Source organism: Eptesicus fuscus, chromosome 6 (genome assembly GCF_027574615.1).
Source record: "Eptesicus fuscus isolate TK198812 chromosome 6, DD_ASM_mEF_20220401, whole genome shotgun sequence".
NCBI classification, from domain to species: Eukaryota; Metazoa; Chordata; class Mammalia; order Chiroptera; family Vespertilionidae; genus Eptesicus; species Eptesicus fuscus.
In genome coordinates, this window is record NC_072478.1 from 105,245,792 (window position 1) to 105,270,490 (window position 24,699).

At 48.2% G+C, this 24,699-nt stretch overlaps 1 protein-coding gene across 1 annotated transcript in view; it reads left to right on the plus strand.

The window, feature by feature from the left end:
- Nucleotides 1-14,566: 14,566 nt before the first annotated feature.
- The window catches only part of BAIAP2L1 (BAR/IMD domain containing adaptor protein 2 like 1), an 80,459-nt gene continuing 70,326 nt past the window's right edge, over nucleotides 14,567-24,699 (plus strand). Inside the window, exon 1 of the mRNA XM_054718202.1 lies at nucleotides 14,567-14,862. Within this exon, the coding sequence (XP_054574177.1) occupies nucleotides 14,812-14,862 (51 nt within the window). The 5' untranslated portion in view covers nucleotides 14,567-14,811. The remainder of the gene's footprint in view (nucleotides 14,863-24,699) is intronic.

Genomic DNA, 24,699 nt, shown 5'->3' on the forward strand with positions numbered 1-24,699 from the left:
GCACATTATTCTCAGTGTCTTGTGATAGCTTCGTTCTTTAAAACGTGTGCATTTACATATCTGCTGCAATGTGAACGCGGGGTGTTCATAACGTTTTGGGAGTAGAATTCTGTGTCCTTGAGGGACACATTTTCAATAGCATAATGAAAGTCAGTGGGAAGAGAAGACTCTCTGCATATAGAAAATTACTTTAGAGACAAATGTTCAATATCTTTTTTACTTTAAAAAAATGGGTTGTTATTAAAAAGCAACTTTATTCAATTATGCTTATTTCCTTCTTTATTTTATACTCTTTCTCATTCCATAGAGGTTTTAAATGCCTCTAGAAAGAACACATGTGAGGAAGTAAAAATTAAAAACCAAAAACTGGGTATTCGAAGTTAGGACATCAAGGTGAAGGAAAGTAAACACACACATATGCAGGCGGGACAGACCCAAGTGGTTAATGTATTACAGCTGAGCTTTAAGTTTGGCTCTGAGCTCCCGGGCAGCGGAAGGGAAAGAGGCCCAATCTTTTAGGGGAGTTCATTTTGGGAAACGGGGAAGCCTATCGCTTCCTGGGAAAGCAGAGCTGTTCCCAGGACTTCGCAAGAGATGAGATTTCTTACGACAGAGGGCGCGTTGTGTGACGTAAGGGACCGTGTCCTTGACATTCCCCAAGCAGAGAGGACAGAATCACTTCCCTGAGCCGCATCGTTTTCCATGCCACTCACCCGAAGTCCAGTGTGCAAAGCTGCCCTTGAGTCTCTCTTCATAACCAACCAAAGTGCTTTAAGACATTTAACTGTTGGCACCACCCTTCCATCAATGACTCCCAGATTTATATTCTCCCAACTCCAGACTAATACGTCCAATGCCTCACACACATCTCCTCTTGGGCTCTAACCCATTTTGTTTTTAATTTTTTTATTTTTTTATTTTTTTTATATATATTTTATTGATTTTTTACAGAGGGGAAGGGAGAGGGATAGAGAGCTAGAAACATTGATGAGAGAGAAACATTGATCAGCCGCCTCCCGCACACCCCCCACTGGGGATGTGCCCGAAACCAAGGTACATGCCCCTGACCGGAATCGAACCCGGGACCCTTCAGTCCGCAGGCCGACGCTCTATCCACTGAGCCAAACCGGTTTTGGCCCATTTTGTTTTTAATGTCTCTTTTCCTTTTTATTTTTAAATCCTCACCTGAAGATATGTGTTGTTGTTTTTATTGATTTTTAGAGAGAGAGGAAGGGAGAGGGAGAGGGAAAGGAAGCGGGGGCAGGGTGGGGGGGAGGGAGAGAGGAGAGAGAGAGAATTGGGCTGCCTGCGGGGATCAAATGAACAGGTGCTGTCCAGGCTGGCAAGTGACTCTCCAAAGCTGGAATCTCCAAGGGGAGGTGTGCCACATCCACCTGTGCAGCCAGTGCGCCATCTAGTGGCCACAGAGGTCAGCCTGGGGGACCCGCACACGCCTTGAAGGCATTCCAAGTCTATGCAAACCAGGAAGCAAGACAGGACTTTCCGTCTTCCCTGCCCGGCAGGGTGGAGCTCCAGGGCCCAGCTGCCCGGGGGGTTGTGTCCCCTCTCCAGCTGTACCTCTCTGATCCTCAGTCAGCAGCTGGGAACAAGACTGGACAAGTGAGGTGAGAGAGGCAGCTGACTCGGCACAACACTGAAGGGAGCACCAAATGACTCAGCCATCGAGAGCGCTTAAGCCCGGCTGGTGTGGCCCAGTGGTTGAGCGTTGACCTATGAGCCAGGGGGTCACAGGTCTATTCCCGTCAGGGCACATGCCCAGGTGTGGGCTCAATCCCCAGGAGAGGGTGTGCAGGAAGTAGCTGATCAATAATTCTCTCTCATTATTGATGTTTCTATCTCTCTCTCTTCCTCTCCCATCCTCTCTGAAATCAATTTTAAAAAAAAATTTTTTTTAAAGATACCTTAAGATGCCTGACCGGTGTGGCTCAGTGGTTGAGCATCAACCTATGAACCAGGAGGTCAAAGTTTGATTCCCTGGGTTGCAGGCTCCATCCCCAGTAGCGGGGAGTACAGGAGGCAGATGATCAGGAGGATTCTCTCTCATCATTGATGTTTCTATCTCTCTCTCCCCTCCCTTCTGCTCTGAAATCAATAAAAATATTAACAAAAAAGGCAACCTTTAGGAAAAAATCAAAAGTAGTGCAAAAAAAAAAAATAATGGTAAACAAAGATTCAGATCTTTCCATCTGCCTCGGGCCGGGGTAGGGCTCACAGGGCAGGTGACAGATCCTATGCCTCATCCCCCGCCCCCCACCCCACCCCCACCCCGCCCTAGAGGAGCCCTGGAGGGACCACACCCGCCAGGCAGCCCTGGGGCAGAGCCCGGGGTCCTGTGCATACCACACAGAACCAAGGAGTGCATGACCCTGCAGAAACTCCAGCCCTGCGGGGACTTGCTTCCGGGGGAGGAGATTGGTGTGAGTTCTCTGAGTGATGAGGACGGGGACCCAGGGGCTGACCCTGCGTCCTTCCCCTTCCCCCAGGGCCCACCATCTTTTTGCTGAGACATATGTGGACCGGAGCAGAGAGTTAGGGGCCTCTCTGGCTGGCCTTTGACAAACAGGGACCTGGGGGAGACAGCACCCAGCCTCAGGTAGCAAACCCGCCCACAGGGACAGCTGCCCCCGGGCGTCCCTTCCCTGCGGCCGCCAAGGACCGCCATCCCCCTCCTCAGTGACTGGAGCAAAGTCCCTGAGACTCTCCGGCCCGTCACAGGCGCCCGTCACCGGCCAGAGTTAACACCCACAGGCCTGGCGTCCTTTTCCCTCCTGGCAGAGGCTGGAGGGGCGGGGAGGGGTGTTTATCTCCCAGGCAAACAGAGCGGCCTCCATACCCGTGACTGGTCATGTTTCCTGGCCGTGGGGCTAGCTGGTCTGTGTGACTCAAGCTGCTGGTCAAGGTGAGTCACGCCTTGACCCACCCAAATGGGGGAGAACCTGCCTCCCGGGAGGGACCCCGTCGCTGGAGGGCGAAGCTGGGGTGGAACCCCGGCAGCGGCCTCCTTCGATGCCACGTGTGGAAATCTCACGGCCTCTCACTACCATTTCTCAAGTGAGAAAACGGCAGCACCATCGGGCCCAGAGATCAGGCAGAGAGCAGAGAAGGCAGCGCCAGGTTGGAAAAAATCTAGCCGGTAACGGAGATCTCTTAAGTGTGGGCCCAAGTCCCAGCAGCATGTCCACGGCTTCCTGCAAAGCCGGCTTCTCCCATTGGTGGCCTGGAGCCCTTGGTGGCCCAGGAACCGTGGCTTTCGGCCTGTCACCTGGCAATCTGTGACCGCCCCCCTCTCTACCATCACAACTGCTAAAGGTCAGGGACTCAGATCGGGTGGGTCACCAGAAAAATAATGAATCAGGACTCATTATAGAGAACAGGTTTGCCAGAAGGGAGTGGGTGGTGGGGGTGGTGGGAGAGGGTGGGGGGAGATTAGAGGAATGAGAAATAAATAAATACTTTAGGTGGAAAAGAATGGCTGCAGAAATGGCTAGATCCAGGTGAGTCAGGAAAAAAAAACAACCCACAAAAAACAAGAAGTGTTAACTCTGCAAAATGTAGTGATGATGGTGGTGATCATAATGACTTGAAATGCATCTACACGGTAGTGGCACAACCTGTGAGGCGTGTGGAAATCCCACGTGACTTTACCGACCAGGCTGGAGCCTGCAGGTGGGGGTGAAGGAGCGGGCCAACCAATCTCGGCGTGAGCTGCAATCTCTGTTGACAGTGGAATGATCTGGCGATCAAAGGCAGACACGAAAGGGGAGAGGGGGGAGCAGGCTGCGGCCTCAGAACGGGGACCCATGGTCTCCCCTCAGCCTCCACGAAGGCAGCCCAGCCGCCCAGGCCTCCTCCTGCCAGCAGCCCCAGGGGCAGGGTGACCGGCAGCCTGCGCAGCTGCTCCTCACTCCGTGTATTCCAAGGGGGAGCCTGGCTGGGTAGCAGCATCTCTAAACACCGTGCCACGAGGGAGAGCAGGCCCCTCGCTGCCCTCAGGGTCATCTGGAGTCTGGTCCACCCCCATTCCTATTGATCAGGACAGGGAGGCCCAGGGACAGGACGTGACTGGCTCCAAGTCACCCAGGGATCGTCATCACTGAGATAGAAACTAAATTCACAAGACCTTCGTCCTTCCCGCCATGTCAGGGTCCCTGTCCTCATGCCCTCTCTCATTTCAGTGGCAGAGGAGACTCCTGTCAGCAAGTCACAAAGGGGACAGACCCAGAGTGTGGGGCTACTCTGATATCAATGCCAGGCTTATGATGGCCTAGAAACATTCCAAGCTCCAAGTACTTTTAAATATATACTAGAGGCCCGGTGCACTAAATTTGTGCATGGAAGGGGGAGGGTCCCTCAGCCTAGCCTGCACCCTCTCGCAATCCGGGACCCCACAGGGGATGTCTTCGGGATCAGGCCTAAACCGGCAGTCAGACATCCCTCTCGCAATCCGGGACCACTGGCTCCTAACCACTGGCCTGACTGCCTGCCTGATCGCCCCTAAACATTCTGTCTCCCTGCCTGATCACCCCTAACCACTCTGCCTGCCTGCCTGCCTGATCGCCCCTACCCACCTTTGCCTGCCTGCCTGATCACCCCTAACTGCTCACCTGCCTGCCTGATCACCCCTAACCACCTCTGCTTTGGCCCCCGCTGCTGCGGCTTCGTCTGGAATGATGTCCGGAAGGTCGTTCAGCTGTCTTGTCTAATTAGCATATTACGCTTTTATTATTATAGATATACTAGAGGCCTGGCTCTCTGAAACTGGCTCTCTGTCATCCCCTGAGGGGTCCTGGATTGCAAGAGGGTGCAGGCCAGGCCGGGGGACCCGCCAGTGCAAGATCAGGGCCGGGGAGGGACCACAGGAGGGCTCCAGGGCGTGTCTGGCCCATCTTGCCCAGTCCCGATTGGCTGGACCCCAGCAGCCAGCTAACCTACCAGTTGGAGCGTCTGCCCCCTGGTGGTAAGTGCGCATCATAGCGACTGGTCGAATGGTCGAATGAATGGTCAGACACTTAGCATATTAGGCTTTTATTATATAGGATATTTTTATTGATTTCAGAGAGGGAGGGAGAGATAGAAACATCAACGATAAGAGAGAATCATTGGGGGGGGAAAAGAGAGAGAGAGAGAGAGAGAGAGAGAGAGAATCATTGATTGGCTGCCTCCTGCATGCCCCACACTGGAGATTGAGCCCACAACCCAGGCATGGGCCCTGACTAGGAATCGAACCATGACTTCCTGGTCCAAACATGTCAGACTTGCGGCTGGCAGGCCGAGAGTTTGACATGTTTGTCCTGGTCCATAGGTTGATACTCAACCACTGAGCCATGCCGGCTGGGCCCCAAATACTGCTTTCTCCCAGATGCTGATTCTACTCAGGAAGAATCCATGAGCCTGCACTCAAGCGTCTACTCAATAACACGCATCTAGCTCAATCAGAACGAGAGGAAATGCAGGCACACAAATACCTTGTCTGTTGGTATCAAAAATCCAAACGTTTCACCAGCTAAGGAGCTCTGAATGACTGCGTGGTAAAATCTCCTCTCCTCTCGTGTTTAGAAGAAAGCCACTGCACTGGGAGAAATCCTCCAGGAATTATGAACTCAATTACAGCCCCGAGATGGATCAGCATTTTAGCTAATAATAATGCAGAATGCTTTCCCGTTCGGCGCCTCTGGGGATACGGTCGTTGCTGCTGTTGTTTTGTGGGAACAATAACTGACTCAAAAGCAAAGTGGGTGATTAGTCTTTACAAGTTGAAAAACGATTCAGAAATCCTTTTCTTGGAAAAGTGGGTGTAAAATTATATTCTTCGATGAAAATAAAAGTACTTTTACAAAGTAGCCCAAGGACATAAACTCACAGGTAATAGGGGATTTCCCCCAGAGAGTCCCAATTTTCATAATATTCCCCCCTTTGTCTCTATAATCCTACCCTTATTTGGCAGTCCATGGGTCTTTTTATTTTATCTCCAAAGTATGGCCACTCCCCAAATAAAGAAATGTAAACGTATTAAAATTTCAAAAAGCCCTTTCTCACTGTTTGGATTTTTCATTTGGAGATTCATTACATTTTTGTGTGTGAAATTCCTCCCAATTTTAATAACCAAAGATGTCACTTGGGAAGGCTTTCAGCTGCAAAGAACACAAAACCCAGCCCAGCCAGTGTGGCTCAGTGGTTGAGCATCGACCTATGAACCAGGAGGTCATGGTTTGATTCCCTGTCTGGGCACATGCCTGGGTTGTGGGCTCAATCCCCTGTGTGGGGTGTGTAGAGAGCAACCAATCAATGATTCTCTCTCATCATTGATGTGTCTCTCCCTTCTTCTCTGAAATCCTATCTAATAAAGAGGGAATATGTTAATTGACTGTCGCACCCTCACAAAGATGGTGGCACCCACAGTCAATAAGGAGGGAATATGCTAATTGACTGCCACACCCCCAAATATGGCGGCACCCACAGCCACAAGATGGTGGCGCCCAGTCCCCTCAGCCCCACCAGGGTGGCAGGAGTTCGGCATGGCCGGGCCTGCCCCCCGGTGGGTCCGGCCGCTCTGCATGCCTGCCTCTGGAGTCCCCCAGTCCCCTCAGCCCCCCAGCTGCCCCGGGCCAGCCCAAGGTGCAGGTAACCAGGGCCGGCCGAGGCTTGTGCTGCCAGCAGTGGCAGCAGCAGAGGGGTGATGGGGGCGTCGCCTTCCCCTGATTGCTGGGTCACCTCCCGCCCCTGAGGGCTCCCAGACTGTGAGAGGGGGCAGGCCGGGCTGAGGGACCACCCCTCCAGTGCATGAATTTTCATGCACCGGGCCTCTAGTATTTAATAAAAATATATATATATATTTTTAAAAGAACACAAAATTCAGTGCTCTCAGTGCTGTCCATTCTCTCCCTCTCCACTTGCTAACCTCAAAGTGTCAATTCCAGCCTCATTCACTGCTTCGAGCTTGCAAGACGGTGGCTACTTCTTGCACAGACATCACATCTGCTTTCTAAGAAGTGATCAGGGGGCTGCCTGAACCCCAGCTGTTTCACCTTTTACCCTCTCAGCAGATCTTTGTTCACTTGCCCTCTTTGGCCAGAACTGCGTCTGTTCCGCCACGCCTCTGCCAGGGAGCCCAGCAAAATCAAGATGTGTGCCCTCCCGCCCCCCTACAAGGAACGGGCATTGAGTATCTGAGTCCTATTCTGCTGGTCGCCTTCCCGAGGCCACAGCAACTACAGACTTTAAATGTCTCTCAACACAACAAAGAATGCACGAACGCGTGCTGTTCCTCGGTGAGGGCACGCTGTGGAAGACTTTTAAGGTGGCGAAGCACTTTCCACCAGGAATTTGTCATTCCTGCTGAGGGGCCCCGAGTACCGCCTGACTTCATAGCTAAATGCACGCTAAAAGTTTTCCATATCTGCTGATCGCATACTAATGGCCATTATAACCGGCTTAAGTGGCGAGGGCTGCCTTCCGTACTCAGCAGAGTTTCCATTGATTCCCAAGCCTTCTCGTGCTTCTTGGTCAATGTCAATATATTGGGGACATTTTTAAAGAAACAAATTACCGCTCAAGGTTTTTGGCTTAATTATTTATCATGGCATGCATTTGCCTAATGAAAATGTTCGTTTTATGCTGAATTTCAAGATTCCCCGGGGCTAATACTTCCCCTTTTAGCGAAACGGTCGCATTCTCTCCTCGTGCATTGCTCCCATAGGCCCGTGGAAATTCCGAGCCAGTCAGAGCGGAGGCCCCGTTACAGACACAGGGGAAGGTCACAGAAGGTCTGAGCTGTTCTGGAAAGAAATGCACTGGAAATGCCAGAGGCCAACGCTGAAGGGCCCCCGTGGTGAGGTGGCACCTGGCAGGTGCATGGACGCAAACACGGGTGTGTGATAAGGTGGGCGGTGGGGCAGGGTCAGACAAAAAACACCGTTCGGAGGCAGGCCTTGGCTCTCCCTGAAAGAGAAAGTGTTGAAAGTCAAATCCTAATGGGAAAAAATTCCATTCTATTCCATCCCTGAGCACCCCCTGCTGTTGACTTTGGGGAACTGCTTAACAATCCAGTTCACCTTTACTGCAGTGACAGCGGCAATAAGGGAAAAAAATGAGAATTGTTTATCTGGCTCGATAGATTTCTGTAAAAGCACTTCAGGCACCTTTTCCCAAGTCTTCCTGCTCAGAAAAAGCCCAAGGGGAGGTAAAAGTGTTCCAGAACTTACTGCAGGTAAATCAAGGAAAAGTACTGGGTATCCCGTCCAAGGATTTCAGTCCAGTGAAGAGGGAATTTGTAGAGGTGATCGATGTTTGGAATTTGCTAAATACAGAAAACAAATCTGCTTAGGGAGAGAAAGTCTGGAACTTTCTCTGCTGATGTTTTCCCATGGAGAAATCAAGACAAGGCCAGTGAACATTAGCCAGACCCACGTCCACAAATCGGCCCGGGAAGCCGTATCTCTGAGGGGTTTTCAGGACAGCGGCCCAGGGCCTCTCCCTTTCTGCCTTTGGAAAAGGAAAGAATGTTCAGGTTATCTCGGCCTCTGGCAAACCGCCGCCCTTCCCAGAGGCCAACAGCACCCAGAGATAAGAGAGAGCGTTCCGAATCAGTGCTGGGAATAGACGTCAAAAGAAATTATTTTTCAGACAATTTTAGAGCTGAAAGTAATTGGAAGATCAACCACCCTCCTTCAGAGGTGAGAAAACTGAGACCAGGACATGAAAAATACCTTGTCCGGTCCTACATACCGAGCCAGGCTGGCAGGAACGTGATCCTGGCCTCCTAGCCCGGCCCTTATCGCTCCGGGGGCAGTCTCCCAGGCCAGCTACAAAGGCCCTTTCAGGCGTCTGGTAGACGGAAGACCCAGAATTCCTCCAGTTACAAATGGTTAACGTTATGGATGAGATGTGACAAAACTATCCTAACGCATAGCTGAGTTGGCAAGAAAAAAGGAAACATCTCCTGTCTCAAAAGGAAACCAAGCCCTGGACCAGACGCGGTGGCGGCCTCGGCCTTGCGGGTGTGGATGGGAGGATTGGAGCTGGACATGGGCCCAAAGGGTCAGGCATCTCAAAGGTTGCGTGTTTCACCCGTGTGAGGACGTGAGCCCGGTGTGAGATGGGGGGCAGACACGAAGACCCATTCGTGCAGGGGCGGGGGGGGGGGTGTCCTCAGACGCCTGCGAGCCAGTAAGAGGGGCGTGAGAGGGCGGACAGAGGAGTCTGACTTAATTGAGACCTTTAGTAGAAGAAGAAAATACCCTAAGAGAAATGAACCCCTCCAGCCTGTGTCCTGGGGCTCGATCTGAATTTTACACTCTTCCGTGGAATGCCTACCAGGAACAAATGCAAAACTTTTCCGGAGGAATACTTTACAACCCAGGCCCACAGGGTTCTTACAGACAAAATGGACCGCCACTAAAGAGGACTTCATCATGAAAAATAAAAATAATGAAAGGCTGTGATCCACCATCGTAGAGAATCAGCAGGCACAACCGGGGCTGAATGACACCATAAACAACCAAACAAAATGAAACAAACGGAAACCACACAGAGATATCTGGTAGAGACCGTAAACAAATAGTGTAAATAATTAAAGAGATAAAGGAATAGAAACCATAAGGAAGTAACATTCTCCAAAAGAAGCCTATAACAAGAGTGGATTAGCAATTTTAACACGTCCCATAAAGCAGAGTTCAAACTTAGATGGGCTTGACTGGTGAATTCTACCAAACATTTTAAAGAAAAATAAATGCCAATTCTTCATAAACTCTTTCCAAAAATAGAGGATGAGGGGACACTTCCCAACCCCTTCCATAGGGCCAGTATCACCCTAATATCAAAACCAAAGACATCACAAGAGAACAATGAAGTAATATCCCTTATGAATATAGACACAAGTGTCATCAACAAAATATTAGCAAGCTGAATCCAGAGATAATATAAAGGCTTATACACCGTGACTAAGTGGAATTTAATCCAGAAATGCAAGGTTGATTCAACATTCAAAAATCAATCATTGTAATACACCAAATCAACAGACTAAAGGACAAAAACCACAAGATCATCTCAATAGACACAGAAAAAGCATTTGACAAAATCCAACACCCTTTGAATAAACTAAGAATTGAAGGGAATTTCCTCAGTCTGATAACTATTAGAACTAATAAACAAGTTTAGCAAGGTGGCAGGTTGTAAGATCAATATACACAAATCAGTTCTACTTCTATACACTCATAATGAACAATCTGAAGATGAAAATAAGGAAACAATTCCATTTATAATAGCATGAAAAAAACCCCACTTAGGAATAAATTGAACAAAAGAAGTGTAAAACTTATACTCTAAAAACTACAAAACATGGCTTTAAAAATGTAAGGAGACCTAAATAAAAGGAAGGACATTTATACTCATGGATCAGAAGACTTCTGACGAGGATTTTTATTGAATCTGGGTGGTTACGGAAGGCCTCACTGAGGTTGCACTAGGCTGAAATCCAAATTATGGGAAAATGCTTTGGGGGCAAGGGGAGAACGTTCTAGACAGAGGCAACCGTTAAGTGGAAAACTATGCAGCAGAAATGAACTGGGCATGCTTGAAAAGTTCATGCTTCCTGGGTTGGAAGAAAGTTTCAGGAAAGTAAACGAGTGTTCAATTCACATTTGCTATTTCAGAATAAAAACACGTACTATTGACTGATAATTTAGCTATGTATAGAAACCATACCTCTTTCACACCCTTTCTCTTGGTATTTTACATGGGAATTGGCCCAAAACTGCTGTTATCAGCAGGGACCTCGTTTGTCACAGAACAGTAGCTTTCACATGGACGTCCCAGAGCACCCATCAAATCAGCGAGCCCCTCACAGTAACCTCAAAGGCAGAGCCTGTTTGGAGCATGGCTTTCAAAATGTCATCGACGTCATCACAGGCAATCGCATCTTACAACTTTTGTTAACATAAAGGGGATTTTCAATTATTTAAACTCAAGCAGGAGCTCAAAGAGGAAAGCAACCTTGGTGGCCTGCCCCTTGTGGGCTATGGTACTATTGCCAGGGATGCCAGGCCACCTCTTCTTCAGTCCTCTGCGCTGGGCAGTTGGAGAGTGGCTACTTGGCTTTCTCCACGCGAAGAAAACTGTTTTTTGTTGGCATGTCTGTGTCTTTGTTTTTCCCCCTAGTCCGGCCTGGCCTAAAAGAGTACTGTGATGTCACCACATCGATCTAGACTCTAGATGAGAACCATTAAAGCCAGCGGCTGCTGCTCAGCTTCTCTTGAGTCATTCATTCCTTTCTCTTGGTTCACTTCCATTCACTCGGAGCATCATGGAGTCTCGGGACAACTAAGACTGTGGATCTTCAAGTTTACGTGAAACTCACAAACATACTCGAAGCATCGACTACAAACGGCCTTTTGAGACCACACCCCACCCTTTGACACCGCCAGCACTTAGGATTGTACCTCTGTTACAGCCTTCATGATCCTGCTCCTGAAATTCTACTGCCTGCACCCGTGTTAAAGGCCTGGGACACATATACTTATGTGAATAGGGGGTTAAGTTTCTTATGTGAGAACTAGAGGCCCGATGCACGAAATTCATGCAAGGGGCTCGGCCCTCGCAGCCCCGGCTTCATCCGGAAGGTCGTCCAGGCGGTCATTCTGCTGTCCGGTCTAATTAGCATATTAGCTCTTTATTATATAGGAGGATAGGGAGTTAACTTTTTCTAAAAGTTTCCTTTTCAAGGCCTGTATGAAGCGATTGAGGAGGTGACTCAGCTGTGAATCCAGCAAGCAGAACCAATAAGCATGGTCAGGACCCACCAGGAGTCAAAACATCATCTCATCAACCTCATCTCATCGCCTGATGACTAATTACAATAGCTGAGGTCTGGGGACCCCCAGGCCTGCACATAGCTGCATTCCTCACCCCCGCCCCTTCCCCTTTATAACCCTGGGTCTTGCTGGGAGGCAGGATTTCATGCTTGTAAGTGCCCTTGGTTGGCTAGCCTTCTCAATAAATGCCTACTATAATTCAACCCTGCCTTCGTTATTGGACACAGCGACAGGCAGGCCGAGCCCAACAGGGGGGTTTCCTGGTAACAATATGCCAAGCTCTGAGCTGGGGGTTAAATGGCACTGCTCTTAATGTCTGTACCAACCAAAGAAGTGACCATTCTCAAAGACTTCTAAAAGGAGCAGAATGGTCCTACCTGGGAAATTATTTCTATACAGGACAGTTACAATAGCCAAATAATCTGATTGAAGATTTGCATATGATTATGAACCTGGTCCTTCGGTCATATTCCAACTTTGGCAATCAAATTGGGCCATCGGAGCTGCTTGCTGGTTCTAGGGTGGGTTGTTAACCTGTGTCTTCCAGCTCTAAATCACACTGCTGAGCTGTAGGGTGTGAAAGGTTAAGCCTCTGCTCTCTTTCCAGCTCCTTGGTTGACTGCCTTGCGGCTGAGGTGAAATGACCCCATTCATCCGAGGGCACAGAGGGACGTGCTAAAAGGTGATCTTCAAAGTCCAGGCAGTGATTTTCAGGTTTAAATAAAAACCAACAGACATTCTGGAGAAGCCTAATATGTAACAGTGGCGGTGATAAGGCCCCGAGTACATTTCAATATAAGGAAGCCCAATTGGCCAATCTTATGAGCCCCATGCTAGAAACTTGTTAAAAAGAGAGGCAGCTGCTTCCACTGCCTGAGACTTAGAACCGATGTGTGACTCCCCCCAACATGTAAAAACACATAACCTTTTGGTTGCTAAGCATGCCATGTTTTATGGCTTGCAAATCCGATAACATTGTCCCAGAGTCCAAGTGCTGGTTTCTGTTCTAAGTCCAGCAGCATCTCACATACCTGGAGTTCCCCACTTGGGCCACAAAGTGCTTTCTTTGTGCGCATTTCCCAGTGAACTTTATCACAGGAGCCTCATATCCTAACAGCCCATAAAAGATGCAATTGTGCCCAGACAGAAGTTTGTTGGGTTCTTAAAATATATATTTTTATTGATTTCAGAGAGGAAGGGAAAGGGAGAGAGAGAGAAGAGAGAAACATCAATGAGAGAGAATCGGCTGCCTCCTGCACAACCTCCACTGGGGATTGAGCCCGCAACCCAGGCATGTGCCCCGACGGGGAATCAAACCGTGACCTCCTGGTTCACAGGTGAACACTCAACCGCTGAGCCACCGTGGCCCAGCCAGTCAGAAGTTTTTTTGTTTTTTTTTTAAAATATATTTTATTGATTTTTTACTGAGAGGAAGAGAGAGGGATAGAGAGTTAGAAACATCGATGAGAGAGAAACATCGATCAGCTGCCTCTTGCACACCCCCTGCTGGGGATGTGCCCGCAACCAAGGTACATGCCCTTGACCGGAATCGAACCTGGGACCCCTCAGTCCGCAGGCCGACGCTCTATCCACTGAGCCAAACCGGTTTCGGCCCAGTCAGAAGTTTTTAAAAATCAAAATATAACCTCCCGCCAAGCTTGTTGGGTGAATGTCTCAGCTGCTGAGTGGTGGTCCCAGGTGGGAGGAGCCTGTTCTGGGTCCTCAGAGTCTAGGCTGGTGCTGGTGCTAGTTGTGGGGTCAGAACAGGAAGCGCAGGAGCCACTGCACCTGCTCAGCCTCTGAGTGCTGAAAGGAAGCGTCGCCTCCACACCTCAGCTCAGCATGGATTTCTAGATCTAGTAACGGTCTTGTGAATAGCATGGTGAAATTGCATTGAGTTAAAGGCCATTCTTAATGTAAAGTTTAAACACGTACTGCCATTCCTGTCACCAGATCTTGGCATTTATTAATTTTTTATATACGTGGAGCTTCCCAAAGTGCAAGTGGGAAGCTTTCTTCATCTATGAGAGCCTGTGGGGGGTGGGGGGAGGGGGGGAGGCGGTATTCCTCAGATCTTTGGGGTCAGCGAGCGGGGTGCGCGGGAAGGAGTCAAGCAGGGAAATCAAATGCAACTGGGGACGTGGGCCCCTCTTCCGGCGGTCTACAAAAGGCAGGGCTGGGCGTGGGGAGACGGTGGGTCTTGGGGCCTCTGAGACCAGCTCCGTGTAGGACACGAGACGGCTCTAGGAGGCCTGACCACGTTCGATGCAGGTCCTGCCCAAGCAGAACAGAAACCTGAGCTGTCGACGCCCTGCGGGGTCTCTGAGTCACCAGGAGTTCCCCGCCGGAAGCTAAGGGGACAGGTTGGCTGTCCCCGCGGGTGCAACACAGGTGGGGACACCCCGCCCACTTGGCCCAACTCACCTCCTCCCCGCCCACTCCTGCCGCAAAGCCCCGCCCACCGGCCACGCTCCTTCTGGCCGCCCCGCCCACCCAGGCAGCTGGGCCACGCCCACCAGATCCCCTGTGCACCGCCCACAAAGCTCGGCCCGCCCACCCCGGACGCCAAGCCCCGCCCACCTGCCACGCTCCCTCTGGCCGCCCCGCCCACCCAGGCCGCTGCGCCCCGCCCACAAGGCTCGGCCCGCCCACCCCACCGCCTCAGGTAGAACAGCCTCGCCCCGCCCCTCGGCCCCGCCCCCGCCGCCTCAGGTGGGGCCGCCCGGCCCGGCCCGCTCGTCCAGCTGGCGTCGGGCCGCGTCTCCTCAGCTCCTCACGGTCTTCCCGCGGCGGAGGCGGCGGCGCTGCAAGTTTTGACACTTGGGCGCCTGGAGACGCGCGCGGGCTCTCGCGGGCCCCCGGCTGTGGCGGCGGCCGACTCTCGAGGGCCCCTCCGCCGCGCCCCCGAGCTCCCACCGCCCAGGGTCGGGCGGCCACGAGGCCCGGCCGCGCCCGCCCGCCCGCCCGCCCGGCGGCTGCAGCCATGTCGAAGGGGCCGGAGGAGGTGAACCGGCTCACCGAGAGCACCTACCGGGTACGCGGGCCCGGGAAGGGGGCCGAGAGGCGGGGAGCCGGGGCCCGCCGTGGTTCGGGGTTCGAGGCTGAGGGGACGGGAGGCCGGGCCGGGCGGAGGTCGGGCTTTTTCACCTTGGGGTGAGGAGGGGACTCCCCGCGGGGATCGCCTCCCCTCCCCCGCCCCTCGCTCCGGGCGCTGGGAACGCCCGAGGAGCTCCTAGTTTGCACCCCGGCGTATTTTGGGGGGAGTTGGAGGAGGGGGGCAGGTCGGTGCCGTTTCGGGGGCCACGTCCTGCTCCCAGCGGCTCCTCGGAGGGAGGCCCGGAGCGGCGCCAGGTGAGCGGGGGCGGGGAGTTTAGGGGGTGGAGGGGGTGGAGGGGGTGGAGGAGCGGGGGGCGGCCCGGACTGCCCCGCGGCGGGCCCCGCTCCCTCCGACCCTCCGCTGCCCCAGCCTCTCGCCCCGCCGGGCTCCGACCCGCCGGCTGTGTCGTGGGTCCCTGGCGTCCGGAACAGCCGGGGTTGCGGTGAAATGGGCCGGACCTTCAGGAATGCTCCGAGGGTCATTCTCTTCCCTGGCGTTTATTTGTGGTGCGAGAACTTTTCCAGAAACACCGCCGGGGATTAGCGCCGGCGGAGTAGGTCTGAGCGCTTATAGGTGAATTCCAGGGGAAATAAGATACGTGTTTAATCATCTGTTCTTAATGGGGCACAAAACAACTGCTGTTTTAAGTCGGCTGAGGCTCGTGGGACTCCCTGAGACTCTTTAGTTTTCCAAATCCATTTGTAGTTCATGGTTAGGGCCCACAGTATGGTCATTTTTATAGACCTTTTTTTTGACCCTAAAAGTTGGCTTCTAGATTTGCAAGGTCTGCGTGAATTCCTGAAACAAGAGTTGATGGACTGTTGTTGGATAAGCATTTTAAAAGAGCGTGAAAATATATTCTTAATCGATCTTTGGACGTTCAAAAACACTGTATTTCCTTCATCTGAATGCAAACACGTGAATTGTGATTTGTAGATAGACACAGCATTTGGGGGCTCCCTAAGGCACTGTGACCAAAGCCTGTTCCTTATTCATGTGTTTCCTTAATAGAGGGCATTTCGAAATCCCAGAAATGTGAATGTTAAAGTTTAACATTTGTATATGGGGGTTAATATTTAAATATTCCTGAAGATGGTGGGTCAGGAAGTGGGGGGTCTTTTCAGAGTGTGTCACGGAAACAGTCTTCCTCTTAGACTTGGGGAGGAGTAGCTACTCTGACGCCTGTCCGTGAAGGGGACACTGGATGCGATTGAGGAACGCAGACGCTGCAAATTAGAGGCCGAGTCTAAGTTCCCACCGGGCCGCCAGAGCTCTGAAAAGGGAGCGCATGCACTCCCCTCCCCCCTGCCTCGGGGCATCGGGCGCTCGGATCTTCCCAGTCTGAGTGGAGATAACTGGAGACGGGCACCTGGGGAAGTAACTTCGCTTTGCTTCTTCCTCCCCTTCCTCCTGACTTTCACTTTTAGCGATGACTCCGTCGGAGGGGCTGTGTCCTCCAGTGAATTTCAGCGCCTGGCACGCCAACCGCTTCGGCCTTACCCAGGGAGCTGGAGCAGGAGGGGAAACGTGTGGATTTCACAGTTTTGATTATACGTATTTGCAGATGGAAGGCAGGGTAGATCATTTTCATATGTTGAAAGAGTGTAACACTGAAGATCGGAGGCCAGTACATGCCTCCTTGCTTTTCATTCCCAGGTTGTTTTCACACATACTAAAAGCTCACCGATGTCTGTTGATTTCTTTTCATCACCATCTCCTCGTTCGTGTCTTAGGATCGTGTGTTTTTTACGTTGAGATGGTGGAATACGAATTCACAGCTCTAGACAACAGGTTTATATGTCATGTTTGAAGTGAATGCTGCTAGCTCACGCTGTGGCTGTGATGGAAATGCACAGTAAAATCTTACATTCCCGGGTCGCATTGAAAGCCCGAAATCCTTTCACCTCCTGCTCTTGGGTTCTTGCTCCCGGTGCCGCCTCCCTACTACCATCCCTGAAAACAACTTAAGCCTAATATGGTAAAAAAAATCTACTGGCAGTGTTGATGAGTCTAGCTAGTTCTTTTAAAAAAGAGACTTCCTTTTATGTTACCTAGCAATCTACAGTGTTTTACTAATAGAACCAACCATAACCTAAGCAGGTGCGTTTACAAAAGCGACCTGCAAATGAGATTTTAGGACTTGCTTGCATGGGTTTTAGGTGTTTCCTTTAACACTCAAATTTCTCCAACTTGGAAATAGAGGAATAAACTCTTTAGAGAAAATGGGGATTATAAAGTATGCCGTGTCAAATATCTTTAAATATTTACACATTGCAGGAGTTTTCTAAATATACACTTAGACAAATGGTTGCTGGAGATCCATGCTAAATCCCAGAAGGTTGTGTGTTTTACCACTTCACAAACAAATGGCATGATAATAAGCCCCAAGATGTCAGGTAATGCTGCTGTTGCTAATTAAGAATTAAACCAAAGGTCCCTCCCCTTCCCCACACTTCACTCTATAGTATGCCCATAATTTGTAGTTTGCTAGTGACTTTGCATGGTTTTCTGATGAGTATATGCTTGAGTGGTACGAGGAAGAAGTAAAGTTTAAAAAAAGCAACCCTTAATTGAGAGTAACCACAGCCTTCCTAGAAGTTTGAACAGTTAAAGTCAGGAAGATGAGGAGGGATGGGTGTGACATCATTAGGGATTAATCTTGCTAAAGCAGCAGTGAAGGGGGAAATGACACTTAAAGAAAGGGGACACAGAAGTCTTTTTTTTTTTTTTTAAATATCACCTTCTCAGAGAGGCCTGCTCAAACAACTCTTTAAAATTGCAGAAAACAACATCCATCTTGAACCCTACCTAACTGCCTTTCCCCCATAGCTCTTACTGCCTTAGGGCCTATTTATTTACTGTATTTGTCTGTCTTCCCATGCCAATGTGAGCTCCCAAAGGAAAGGAGCTTTGTTTTGTTGTACATAGTGCAACAGATCCTGGCACATAGTAGGTGTGCATGTGTGTTGAATAAATGGACATTCAGTAAGCACCTATCTTATGCTAGGCTCCCACCCTGCCTTGACACTTTGTATAGAGTGCTTGTTTCATGCTAAATATATATCAGCCCTCAGGGTGGCTATAGATTTTATTTGTTTACCATTAAGAAACTGAGTCCCATGCCCTGGTTGGAGTGTCATCCAGTGCACCAAAAGGTGGTGGGTTCAATTCCCCGTCAGGGCCCATACCCAGGTTTCAGGTTTGATCCCCATCATTGTGCTTCCGGGAGGCAACTGATCACTATTTCTCTCTCACATCGATGTTTCTCTCCCTCCCTCCCTCTTCCTCTTTCCCTCCCTCTTTCCCTTCCTCTAAAACTAACTAAAAATTTTTTTTAATATAAGAAGCTGAGTCCCAAAGCCTATGCGTGACCAGTGTCCACATGCCAGCCTCCACCCCTCCCATTTCTGTATAATAATTTAGTTTTAGTGACTAACAAATGCACAAAACAAATATCTTCTATAATTTGGTGATCTAACATTTTCTGTCATTCTGGTAATTCATTGTCATCGGCATGTTTTTTGTATGTATGTTGTTGTTTTTTATGAGAAAAAAGAGGTACTTTTGTTTCACTGGGTAAAACAAGCAATCTAGCCGAAACCGGTTGAGCGTCGGTCTGCGGACTGAAGGGTCCCAGGTTCGATTCCGGTCAAGGGCATGTACCTTGGTTGCGGGCACATCCCCAGTAAGGGGTGTGCAAGAAGCAGCTGATTGATGTTTCTCTCTCATCGATGTTTCTAACTCTCTGTCCCTCTCTCTTCCTCTCTGTAAAATATCAATAAAATATATTTTAAAAAAAAAAAAATAAAAAAAAAAAAAACAAGCAATCTAGGCATGTATACTCGATTTTGTTTGTTTGTTTGATGGTTTTATTTTCTCCACTTGGATTTAATGGAGCGGGGGGGGGGGGGGTGTAAGTGAAAGTCCCTGCCTGGGTGGTGTCCAGTGCAGACTGTAGACTGTGCTGTACAGGTGTAGCTTTTGAATCTCTAAATTGCCTTTTATGTTTCTTGCTGTAGCTTTACACCCTGCTTGATATCTTCATCTGTTCCCATCGCACTTTCTTCAGGTATGCTGAAGATAAAAATGGGGCTCGCCGAAGCCCAGACAGCTTGCTCTTGGCTCCATGGTGACTGAAAGAAGGGGGATAGCAAAGACTCGTGTGCCAGATAGTGGCAGAAGGGCTGCCAGGTATCGATATCAAACTGAACAGCCCAGTATTGTAGCTTTTTGTTTGGGGAAAATGGAAATAAAAGCCAAACAATAGATGTCTTTTTTAGTCATAACATTTTTTCTTGATTGGAAGGAGGTTTTAGAACTAGGATAACACGAGTGCTCTGCAGACAGGGCAGCGGCCTTTATTGTCAAGCTGGGAGACTGGGACCACTTGGACAGGTGACACCATTCACAAGTTTCAGGTTGCTTTTGAGTTTGTGACATTATGCCAGTATTGGGTATTAATTTTTGCCTTGCATTTCCGCTGTAATGAGCCACAGGCAGACTTGCAAGGGAATCCTGATGTGCATAGAATTGCAACAAATTGGATTTTTGTCCGTTCCCGCCCCCCCCCCCCACCTTCCACACAACTGTTTCTTCTGCAGTTCCAAAGTAAAAATGGTTCTAAAAACAGTGCAAACATTAATTTAACCTCTGTTGTCATTTGCAAATATGTTTTTAATTTATTTCTAAAACTTTTTTATTGAGCTATAATATACACTCGGAGCCCTGGGTGGGTGTGGCTCAGTCTGTAGGAGTGTTGTCCCCTGTACCTAAAGGACCAGGTTTGAGTCCCGGCCCTGGTTGGGTTGCTTGTAGGAGGTAACCACTTAATATGTCTCTCTCACATTGATGTTCCTCCCTCCCTCCCTCCCTCCCTCCCTTCCTCCCTCCCTCTCTCCCTCCCTCCCTCCCTCCCTCCCTACCTCCCTCCCTCCCTCCCTTCCTTCCTTCCTTCCTTCCTTCCTTCCTTCCTTCCTTCCTTCCTTCCTTCCTTCCCCATTCTCTAAAAGTCAATGAACATGTCCTCGGGTGAGGATTTTAAAACACACATACACACACATACACAGAATGGTGTGCTTAGGTGTGAATAGTCACTAAATTGTCACAAACTGAACACAGCTGTATAATCAGCACCCAGATCAAGAAGCAGACCATGACCAGCCCCTCGAAGTCCTTCACATACCCTCTTCCAGTTGCTACACCCCCTCCAAGATAACTCTCTTAACTTCTCACAGCACTAAAATTAGTTCTGCCTATTTTGTCTGCCTTCTTTCACCCTACGTGTTTGTCGGATTCACCCATATTGTTGGAATAATTGTAGTTAGCTCATTCTTTTTGCTGTATAGTAGTCCACTGTGTGAATAGATCACACTTCTCGAGAGGCCTTTGGATAGTTTTCACAATACTCCAGGCTACTATGAATAGTGCTGCTGTGGACATTCTGGCGCATGTCTGATGGGTATAGGTGTTCTTTCTCTTAGGTATATACTTAGGGTTGGATTTGCTGGGTTATAAGGTATTTGAATATTTAGTTTTGGTGGAAACTGCCAGGCAGTTTTCCAAAGCAATTGCATCCATTTACATTCCCACCAGCAGTGTATCCGAATTCCTGTTGTTTTACCTCCTCACCAAAGGTTGGTGTTTTCCTTCCTTTTTATTTTGGCCTCTCTGATGGGTGGAAGCAAGTAAACATTTTTAATTAAACGCAAAACAAACAAAACTGTTTGCCCCAGGCTTACTGGTTGGACATCTGCAACCTTGGCAGGAGCCTGATCTCCATAGGGATTACTTAATGTCCGGAGACAGAGCCAGGACCTGGGAACGTGGGCCTGAGAGAGGCCTTATACTGGTAGTTGTATTCAGTAGAATAAAACGTACATTTAACTTTCTTAGATTCTAAAACTGTCATAACTGAACACATCAAAAGGTTTGTGTAAGAGATGTTGGGGGCATAGGTATAAACAAACTGGAATGCTGGGAGCATGTGGAGTTATGATTAATTGAATTTTTAAAAATAGATTTTTATTGATTTCAGAGAGGAAGGGAGAGGGAGAGAGAGATAGAAACATCAGTGATGAGAGAGAATCATTGATCAGCTGCCTCCTGCATGCCCCCTACTGGGGATTGAGCCCACAACCAAGGCATGTGCCCTTGACTGGAATCGAACCCGGGACCCTTCAGTCCATAGGTCGATGCTCTATCCACCGAGCCAAACTGGCTAGGTCTGGTTAATTGTATTGTATTGTTAATTGAATATTAATGAAAGTACCTTTCACTTTTTTTATATAACTTTTCTTGCAAATGTATGGTTTTTTAAAAGAATTTCAGTGAGTTGCAGTTGAATCAAGAGGTTTTAAGGCTAGTACTTTCTGAAGGAAATGTTATTTGTGTGTGTGTGTGTGTGTGTGTGTGTGTGTGTGTTTTGTCACCCAAGGATATTTTTTTCCCATTGATTTTTTTTTTTTAAGAGAGAGTAGAAGGGAGGGAGGGGGAAGAAAGAGAGAGAGCGAAACATCAATGTGAGAGAGGCACATTGATTGGTTACCTCCCACATGCACCCAGACCGGGGATAGGGATCGAACCTGCAACCTAGGTACATGCCCTTGGAAATCGAACCCGAGACTCCTCAGTTCATGAGCTGACACTCTAACCACTGAACAACACCAGCCAGGGCGGAAATGTTACTTTTAATTGGCTCTTCTCCCCACTTAGGTTGTACATGCTTGAGAACAAATCTGCCAAATTATACTTCTTAGCATTTCCAACAGTCATTAATATTTTTATGTATGTGTTTCGGTTTTATTTTTATTTTTTATTTTTTAAATTACTTTATTGATTAAGGTATCACATATTTGTCATCATCCCCCCCCCCCATTCCCATCCCAAACCCCCCCACACGAATCCCCCCATCCCCCTGTTGTCTGTGATCACTGGTTAGGCTCATATGCAAGCACACAAGTCCTTTGGTTGATCTATCTCCCTTGTCCCCACCCTCCCCTACCTTCCCTCTGAGGTCTGACAGTCTGATCAATGCTGTCCTTGTTCTTCAGTCTATGTTGTTCATCTTTTCCCCTAGATGAGTGAGCTCATGTGATACTAGGAATACACTTATAGGAACCAAAAATGAGACAAGCAATAATGGTTATGCTGAGAGGCAAATGAATCAGTCTATAGTGAGTTTCTTTCTGGGCCAACAGTTCTTTTGAGTCCCGATTTCTCTGTCCAACAGTTGTTTATGTGTACATGTCAGCAATGATATTTCAGTTCTGGATGGTGGACAAATGGTGGTAATGCAGGTCCGACCCTCTCTGGTTTTGTGTTTTGGTTTTAATCTCAGTTTTTTTAAACTATATTTTTCTCTGCAACCAGAAAATTCCTTTAAAATTTTTTTTTTAATTTATTGATTTGCAAGAGAGAGAAACATCGATTTGTTGTTCCACTTATTTATGCGTTCATTGGTTGCTTCTTGTGTCCTGATCGGGGCTCGAACCTGCAACCTTGGCATATCAGGTCACAAACCAAGTAAACTACCTGGCCAGAGCTGCTGCCAGAAAATTTCCAAAATTTCTATGAATATTTATACTGCAAGTGGAAACCCACAACCCAGAGATAACAGTATGAACTTGTCCCTCTTCCCAATATTTTCAGTACCTCTTTCCATGTCAGTCAGTATTCTGTGCCTCATTTTGGTGACCACAGAACTCCATTCTTCATCATAATTTATTGATCTAGTCTTCTGTTGTTTGACATAAGATCATTGCCAGTGCTTTCTATTAAGGCACTGCAGTGAGCATCATTGCAGGTAAAGCTTTGCACAGATCGGTGGTGTTTTCCTTAAGCTAAATTCCCAGCAGGGGATGTGAGTCAGGGTAGGTGTGTTTTAAAGCATATTTGCTACACGTTACAAAAATCCCTATATAAAACATGTCCCAAATTATGCTGTAATCTGATTGAGTGCAAATGAACCTTTTCTAAACCAATGGACTTGATCTTTTCAAACCACTTCCTTTCCTGTAACCCATAGAGGACTTTATTTTTAAACAGTAATAAAACATGCATATTACAATATATAGAGTGGCTTGTGGACATTGGCCAGGAGAACACCCTCTCGGTGTTCATGTCTACCACTATTGGATATCATTTCCTCCATAAACTTTGTAACTTGTAGATGTGTGCAGAGTAATTACAGCTCTGTGACCTTTCAGGCCTGTATACTTTCGTTATTTTCTTCAACCTTGGTTCTATACTTCTATTTATGTTTCCCCAGACCTTGAGTATCTTTCTAGTTTATCATTTTTTTAGGGACTGTGTTCTGATTGTAACAGCTGCCTCAAACCTTTGTGGGTAAAGCTGAGACTGGTGTAAAATGAGATAAAGTGTTGCTGGTTTCTCTCTTATTCAAAACTAAACGAAAAATATTCCAGAATGTGTTCCCAGCCCAGGGAACAAAATCGATGAGCACCCACGAGACCTCACCAGGGTTCGCTGGTGCCTTCTGTTCTAGAGCTGCCTGTGCTTTAGAGAGAACAGCAGGCAGGTGAAGAGGCCCCAGGTTTGCCTCTTATATTTATATATTTATATGGTACTTGGGAGGTTTCAAAGTCCCTAAACAGTAGCAATTCCTTCACTAAAAATATCAAAACATCGTGGAGGTTTACTCTTGGGTAGGGTTGAAGGAGACTTTACTTCTCACTTACAGTCTACCTTTTGGAGTGTTTACATTTTCTTTTGTGAGTGGATGACTTTTATAATGTTTATGTTTTTTTAAAAAGCAGAAATTGATATAGATATAGATATATAGATATTCCATTTTAGTGAGTAAAAAGTTTTAAACACTAAACTAAAAGGCGCCCTTTTCTTTCTCTGTTTGGCAAATTAACATTTCAAAGATAAACCAGGTTTAAAATCTTAACCATTTTCCCTTAATTACTACTTGTGGGGAGTACATTTACTCACCTGAGACTGAATGGAGCAGAAAAAGAATTCTAAACTGAGAGCATCCAAATTCCAGTTCTTACAGTTATCTTTTAAAGTCTTGTTCCTGATGTTACAAGCAGCTGCATCCTTGAAAGGTGCAAAAGTAGTAATAACAGCCTGTCAAAAGTAAGAAGGGGTAAAAGTTCAGGTGATTAGAACACGTGGCCTAGAATAAACATGAGAAAGATTGGGTTTGGGGGTCAGAGCAGATTTCAGATGATGAGTTGACTGCCAGGCGCTGTAAGCGCTGCTCTTTGGCCTTCCCCTGCTCTGGGTTATGAGAAGGGAGGCCCTTGCTTGTAGGGGGAGGGGAGAGGAGTACAGGAGACACCTTGGTCTCCTTCATGTGCCTGTCAGGTGCAGATACCCGAGACCTAAGCTAACAGACAAGTTCATTTCTGGCCACAAAAACTCAAGTTGCAAGAGAAAATCAGGAAAATCACAATGATAATTCCTTATTTACGTGCTGTGATTTTTTTTTTAAATAAAACTTTAATGGGGTTAATAGACTCAGTGGCATATTTTATCACAACATGGGCTTCATTGTACACTTGGAGCAGCTTAGGTGCCAGACACCAGCTACGTCTGACAGTACTGAGTATTTCAAGGTGTGAAAACCACATTAAACGTTGTTCCTGACACTCAGTCCAGTTGTGCCCTTTGAGAAGACAACTTCTTCAGCTAACCAATCTGTCCTTTGTGTTAGCCCAGATTTTTTTTTTTTTTATGTGCTTGGTAATGTCATATTCTTCCTCCATGTGACCCTATGCTTCAGTTTTCTCACCTGTAAGTAAGATG